The 7,330-nt window shown below is 42.4% G+C and overlaps 1 protein-coding gene and 1 pseudogene across 1 annotated transcript; both read left to right on the forward strand.

Moving 5' to 3' along the window:
• The first annotated feature begins 303 nt into the window (after positions 1-303).
• On the forward strand, positions 304-3,630 carry LOC123101579 (uncharacterized). The gene is made up of 4 exons (XM_044522963.1): positions 304-533; positions 2,516-2,810; positions 2,890-3,187; positions 3,291-3,630. The coding sequence occupies exons 1-4, from the start codon at positions 304-306 to the stop codon at positions 3,320-3,322; spliced, it is 855 nt and encodes a 284-aa protein (XP_044378898.1). The 3' UTR covers positions 3,323-3,630.
• Positions 3,631-4,053: 423 nt separating this feature from the next.
• On the forward strand, positions 4,054-6,497 carry LOC123101580 (histone-binding protein MSI1 homolog; annotated as a pseudogene).
• The last annotated feature ends 833 nt before the right edge of the window (positions 6,498-7,330 follow it).

Raw genomic sequence — 7,330 nt, forward strand, 5'->3', positions numbered from 1 at the left:
AAAGATTGGTGTCTGGTAGCGCCACTATCTCGGTGTGTCAATTTTGAATGTTTCTGTTGCGGGAAAATGGTACCAGGCCAAATTCGTATTCCCAGTTCTTTTTCTGAAAAGACTGACAACTTTGACAGTGGATAGCCTGTGTACGTACGTTAAAGCAAACCAAACCGGGGAGACCAAGACCACCAGAGACCCGTCTCGACTAGAAATACATCAGCCGCCAGCCCGCACAGATCAGGCGGATTCTCTGTTCTGCTCTCCAAAAAAACCCACCCTTTCACCACTTCCGAAGCTGGTTCCTTTGCGATGGAGGCCTTCGTCGACGGTAACCACGTCTGGCTGCGCAACATCGGCCGTGATCTGTACCTCCACGTCGACGCCGACGGGCTGGGAGTGTCCGTCCACTCACGCCGCGCGGTGCTCCAAGCCGCGTGGATCGTGCATCTCTCCGGGGATCACATCCTCCTTCACTCCGCCGTCTACGGCCGCTACCTGGGCGCAGGGCTGGTCCAATATATTTTTGGGCCCAGGGCGATGTAAAATAATTGTTTTTCATATTAAACTTTTATACTTATTTTAAACTAAGTGTATCATATTACAATTGTAATTAATATTTTTTATTACTTAGCCACATAAAACATTTTCAAATAACATTTATATTATTATTTGGTATGCATCTGTAATGTATATAATTGAATATTTTAATTTTACAAAATGAAAAAATTATGATGTACCAAAACTTTTCTTTACTGTTAAGACAATCTTTCATATTTATTTTTCTTATATTGCATAAACGGTGTAGTGTATACACATTTGCATATACATGCGTGTGTTCATATATCTTTTCATGTTATATTGAATATTATGATAGAGATTTATAAATTATAGACATACCAACAAATATTGTTATAGCAATTTCTAGTGTATATTAGGTGGTCATATTCATGGAAACTTCTAGGGCATAGAAAATGTGGCCTGCATGATAGGTTCAGTAATTCGAAGAACCAAAAATGTTGTTGATTATACTTTTACGCATGATTCGATTACCTAATGTGCTCGTCCAGATTCACTTGGTTTACTTTGGTGCAAATCAGATGCCTAGACGTTTATTAAATTAAAAATTGTGCATTGGTTTAAACATTGAAATCGATATATCATAATTTTCATTATGATACTAAGACATGCATTGTAAAAGAGAGACTAATGTATTTGAACTCAACTCCGCAGTCGGATTGGTTTGCCTAAGCGTGGTATAACTTATCAGTATGTGGTGTGAACTTATGCTTATGCTAATTGAGGCTTTATTTTATCCATTGAATAATATTCCAGATGTAATGTATACTCTTTTTTTGGAGAGATCTCGCAAGCTTTATTGATTCAGACACATGTTCATAGGTACAATAGTTGGGTTATGAGGATTGTCCAACCACACATCTCTACCTATGCCTAGATTATATGCATACTTTGCGAGATTGTGAACCTCCAAATTGAAGTTTCTACGCTCAAAAATAAACTTGCAAGAAGAAAAACCAGAACTACGAGCTATTATTTCATGTGTGATTGCTGCGTTCGGTCCACTTGTTCCCCAGTTGATGTCATTAACTACTCCTTCGCAATCGGAAGCCAGAACCACATCATGAACATCCAGATCTTCTGCCAAAGCTAGCCCCTCTCAGCAAGAAAAGGTTTCTAAGACTGTTGGATCAATGACACCTTCGTAGAACACTGTCGAAGACCCCAGGTAGTTGCCATTCTCATCTCGACATAGTGCAGCCACAGCTTCGCCCTTCTGCTCCGAGCTACTGCTCCATCACCGTTCACTTTGACAGTGTCGGTTCCCGAAGCGAGCAAGCGTTGAGTCCTAGCCGCCCGTGCTGACATGCTCACCGTCATGTTCACCTTAGGGATATGTTGCAAGTCCGCAAGGAAGTTGTTCACAAAAGAAATAGTTTGGTGCGGCGCTTGAAAGATTGCCTCGTACACAGCTTTTCGCCGAGCATACCAAATCGCTCAAAGTGTGACAACCATTGTTGTAAACTTGGAGTGATCCATCCTGCTGCATAATTCAAACAGCCATCTCTTTGCACTTGGTTCTTCTAGTTCTGCCATCGCTAGCAGCACATCTGCATCCAATAGTGCCCACACACACCTCGACATCGTACAGGAGATCAAAGTGTGCCGCCACGAGTCTTGGCATCCACACAAAGGACATGTGCCCTGGGTTGCCATATTCCTGTGGTGTAACACATCCGTGGTATGCAGCGAATGCCGTGCCAAACGCCAGATGAATAGTTTGATCTTCGAGAGTATAGGTATATTCCAAAGTGCCGACCAGGCTTTTCCTTCCTCCTGGCCTGCAGATGATTCCGATCTGCCCTCTAGCCACTCCTCTCGCTGCAGTTTTGTGCTTACCAAAAATAGTGTAAGTTTTAGTTGGGCCCCTCCCCTCTTGGGGCCCGGGGCGGTCGCCCCTTTTGCCCGGCCTATGGGCCAGCCCTGCCTGGGCGTGTCCGGACAGGCGCCGCGCGGCCATCTTGGCCGTGCCGCGACGCAGCTGGACTTCGTGGTCCGGGGTCTCGAGTCCTATCGCCTGGGAGTCCATCGCCGCCGACGAGGGGTCTACTGATGATGCCGTCATCCTCCGCAACATTACCGGCGGCTACCTTCGTGCCAACGGCAGGATCCGCCGCTGGAACACCGCCGTCAGCGTCAGCGACGCCCCTGCTCCTGGTGAATTGAGCAATATGTCGTTCTGGGTGGCGGAGACCATCCCTCCTCTGCCGGCCCGAATGGACATCCCTCTTCCAGTTGAGGTGAGTACAGTTCGTAGAGTTCCCGAACCTTTCTTATCTGATTCAGAACACTGAGACGCATGTCATGTCACAAATTCAGGCGCCGCATCCGCTCCACCCGATTTCCCAGGTCGGCCCCTTGCGCCAAGTCTTCTACGTGCGGGCCGCTGCTGATGGGTCTGTCGATGAGGATGCGTGGGAAATGTTCGAGGTAGCCATGTCCCATTCCTTGGACAATCTGACGCTGGAGCTACGAAACAGGCTGGGTCTTGACGTGTACTTCACACTCATGCTGTGTATCCGCTCGGGCCGCTACGGGCGCTTAGTCCCCTTGGTGGTCGATCTTTCTAGGAACAACTACCCACTGCACATCGTTCTTCTCACTCACGGCTCACCAGGTGAGAGCGGGATCATGAAAGTTCACTCCTTTTTTCTTCTTTCTACTTTCTTCTCTCATTGTCTGAATCTCATGTGCATTCCATATTGTCATCTTGAATTCAGCGGCACTGCGATACCCGAACGTTCATGCCTAGAGATCGATTCTCCAAGTTCAAAGCACTGCTATGATCACATCACTGCTGTGGAAGTCTACAGGATCTAGGGAACTGAGCAAATAAATCTAGTCTGTCTGTGTTCAATCATTTCACTTGTTTGTTTGAGTCTGAGTCTTAATATTTTGTCGGTATCTCTTTCGTGTGTCAGTGCAATGCTATTTTTAGGTTTGTATCAAGTCTTTTGAGACTATTAAGTCATGGACCAGATCAGTAAGCGCAAACTTGTTACGTATGTTTGAGTTTGTATCGAATCTTTTAAGAGTATCAAGTGTTGTCTATCATTGGCGAAAACCTCTTGCTGCAGCTCCACTGTTACAGTGATTGTAACCGGCTACTGCAGGATGATGAACCTTGGCTCTTTATGATCTTGGATGTCATATCCGAGAAATCTCTGTTCTTCACGTTGAGTTGAATCATTTATGATTCCCCTGCAAAAAAAGAGAATTAATTATGATTTTCTTTCATTGATTGTATGGCATTGAGAAAACTTGGGACGTTTTTTCTCTTGTTTTCAATGAATCTCTCATTTCTGTTGGCATACCTGGATAACAGTTGGCCTACTCTCTGTTTATTTTTTATACCTTTGTTGAATATATATAGGATTTGGTATTGCTTTGATCTGTTGTGTTATACTGTCAATTTTAACTTGTTCTCTTCCCCCAAAAAAAATATGAACTTCTTCTCATTGAATAGCCTAGTAGTTTAATGACATGCCTGTAATTATATTATGTACCTTAGCTCGGTCACGGAGCTCAATATTGGCTAGAGGCATGTTTTTGTGATTGAGATGTTCATACTTATAATTTTTATACTGTAAATGCTGCTATTTTTTAGATAAATTAGGTCAAACTTTGTGTAGTTTGACTTCAAACAACAGATAAATCATGATGGAGAAGTCAATCGAGCTTGATATATGCCCCAAAATTCATTTATTACTGCTACCAAGACAGTCAGTGCAGATGTGTGTGTATTTGATTATAGCAAGCACCCATCAAAGCCTCCACTAGATGGCGCGTGCAATCCTGATTTACGGCTGAAGGGACACAACTCTGAAGGATATGGCCTGTCTTGGAGTATCTTTAAAGAGGGCCATTTGCTGAGTGGATCGGATGATGCTCAAATTTGCTTATGGGACATCACAGAAAATGGTAAAAATAAAACTCTTGACGCATACCAGATTTTTAAGGTATGGCTCATGATCCTCTTTCCATTTGAGCCCCTGAATGCATAGAGCTTAGTTTGTACCATTGGTTAAAGCTTTCCTCATGACATGCCTCTGGTAGCATTCTGATAGCATGTTTCTTTGAATATATTTGTGTGCTAGTCATATCTGGTATGCATACTTGGAGAAATAATATACATAATATATTCCTGATGGTTTTTGTGAAGGTTATGGTGTACATGAGGAAACAGTCTATCTGCAGCCTAATTACAATACTTTTTAATTTACGCCCTCCTAGCTGAAACCATTCACATTTGGTCCAAAAGCAGCTTTCATGGGTAATTTTGGGTGATGCACCGCCCACATCAACAGTCCTGAAGAATAGAATGATAGTCTGTATTTCCCACTCAGACATGGTAGCTCTGCTAGTGTTATTAACCTAAGACCGTCAATTCCATCATTTTGGTTCTCTAGCTGTTAGTGCCGCATGGTCAGTTAAGCATAATAAGTCATAACAAAAATACTGTTTAGTGCTCAATGTGTTGAGTATGTGAACAAGTGAGATTACTGATCTGGTATTTGTGCTGATTTTGTTTTGAAGTTGTTCTTTGTAAGAAGCTGAGGTCAACTCTTGCTTGAACTTCTGCTTTCCAGAATGCAGGGCCATAAAAAAAATCAGTGCTTCACAGTTGCAATACTCAATTGGAAACATATTGGTAGTGCATGGATAACTTCACCTTTTAGGAAAATAATAAGGGGGTCTGTTTTTCTTCTCCACCAAGCTGCCAACGGAAAAAAAGAACTCTTTTAGCACCATGTGTATTTTCAGTCATTGACATGGTCCCCAGTACATTAGACCAACAATTTCCCTAGTTATACTATAGCAAAAACATGGAAGTTCCACTTGTATGATTATTCAACTGATATTTTTCATGTGACCAGCACATCTGTTAGTGGCTTAACACGATATTTTTTTGGTTCTGTCTGTTTAGTTTCATGATGGCGTCGTTGAAGATGTTGCTTGGCATTTGAGGCATGAATACTTATTCGGCTCAGTCGGGGATGATCATCATCTTCTATTCAGAGGACGCGGAAGATGGCATCTGGTAGCAATTTATCATATCACTCTAGTAGTTTCTACTCGTGCATGATTTCTATTCAGAGGCTGTTATCAATGGGCACACCTTGCTTTCCCTATATTATTCTTCTGGAAGAGCCAATTGCCTTTGTTTCTGTTGTTTGTATAAAGAAATATGTTCTTACACTTTCCACTTTGTTTCCTTATGTCACATTTATAGGTGAATTGCCTGGCTTTCAATCCTTTCAATGAATGGGTTGTTGCAACTGGTTCAGCGGACAAGACTGTGAAATTATTTGATCTTCGGAAGATTGATACTTCGCTGCACACTTTTGACTGTCACAAGTATGCTTCAGTTTCACCATCACTTATCTGTTCGAAGTTCCATCCTATTTTTTAGCTTAGAAGAAAATGAGCATGTTTGTGTTATTCATCGTATGTTTGTTTTTATCAATCTTGAATCTGAATTTGATTGTGTAATCAGAGAGGAAGTATTTCAAGTTGGATGGAGCCCAAAGAATGAAACTATACTTGCATCTTGTTGTTTGGGAAGGAGGCTGATGGTTTGGGATCTAAGCAGGTAAACAGCCGTCCAGCTTTCAAAGTTTTTTCAGCATTCCTTTCTGTTTGCTCACTTCCCTCTTGATGCGAATGATGTTTGTGTTGACAGAATTGATCAGGAGCAAACACCAGAGGACGCGGAGGACGGCCCTCCTGAGCTCTTGTTCATTCATGGAGGCCACACAAGCAAAATCTCTGACTTCTCCTGGAACCCGTGTGAGGACTGGGTGCTTGCAAGCGTCGCTGAAGACAACATCCTTCAGATATGGCAGATGGCGGAGAACATCTACCATGATGAGGATGATCTTCCCAGCGATGAGCCGGCAAAGGCTTCGTGAAACCCTTGATGGTAGAACACTCAGAAGGAGATAAGATAATACCTAGCTAGCTTTGTCGATTTTAGGAACCCTTGTTGATTGAACCTGTTGCTTTGGTTGGCTAGCTTTGCAGAGACAGCGTGTATGTCGGTTGTGTACTTGTACTTCTAGCATAGTACATACCAGTTAGACTACTTTCTGTGCTTGGATGCATTTACCTCTTCATCTTATTGTCGGGTCTTTTGATTATTTCGGTTGGACTATATAGTAAATTGGGCAAGGTAGTAAAATCTCTTTTGAAAAAATATTTTTTAATTGCAGACTTCACTTTTGTTGCAAACTCGCCAGGGTAATTCAAGACGTTCTCTTGACGCCCGTTCAAGATACTCCACGATTACAGCTGATTTTCCCCTCAGAACAAACTCGTTTGCCTAAACGTCATGTAGAGATGCAGGTCCAACACGTTGATGTTTGTTCAGGGATTGGCACTCTTTGAACTTTGTGTTTTTTTTGGGTACTCTTCACACTTATGTCAACCATCAGGGCAGAATGCACAAATTAGTGCCTCAGCACAGGCACTCGCTCAGCAGGGGCGGAGTCAGGATTTGAGTATAGGGGGGGCCAAGCCAAGTAGATAAAAAAAATCTAGTGCAAAGATAATCATCAAGAACAAGGTTCACATTGGCTTCATTGAAAATTTCAATACGTTGAAAACTCGAAGCAACCAGCTTAGAAAACAACATAATCTTAAAACTGTTCGGTGGCGTTTTTTCTAATCATAGTAGCTAAATTTTGATCTTAGAATTTCGGTATATTGTATATGTTCAACATAGGAATTTTTTTGCCTCACAAATAGATACTCGAACAAA

The sequence above is a fragment of the Triticum aestivum genome, chromosome 5A (assembly GCF_018294505.1).
Source record: "Triticum aestivum cultivar Chinese Spring chromosome 5A, IWGSC CS RefSeq v2.1, whole genome shotgun sequence".
NCBI classification, from domain to species: Eukaryota; Viridiplantae; Streptophyta; class Magnoliopsida; order Poales; family Poaceae; genus Triticum; species Triticum aestivum.

Coding starts and splice junctions, on each gene's coding strand:
- LOC123101579 (XM_044522963.1), top strand. CDS start 304: ATGGAGGCCTTCGTCGACGGTAACCACGTCTGGCTGCGCAACATCGGC. Junction 534..2,515: donor ATTTTTGGGCCCAGGGCGAT/GTAAAATAATTG, acceptor GTGTCCGGACAG/GCGCCGCGCGGCCATCTTGG. Junction 3,188..3,290: donor TCTCACTCACGGCTCACCAG/GTGAGAGCGGGA, acceptor TCTTGAATTCAG/CGGCACTGCGATACCCGAAC.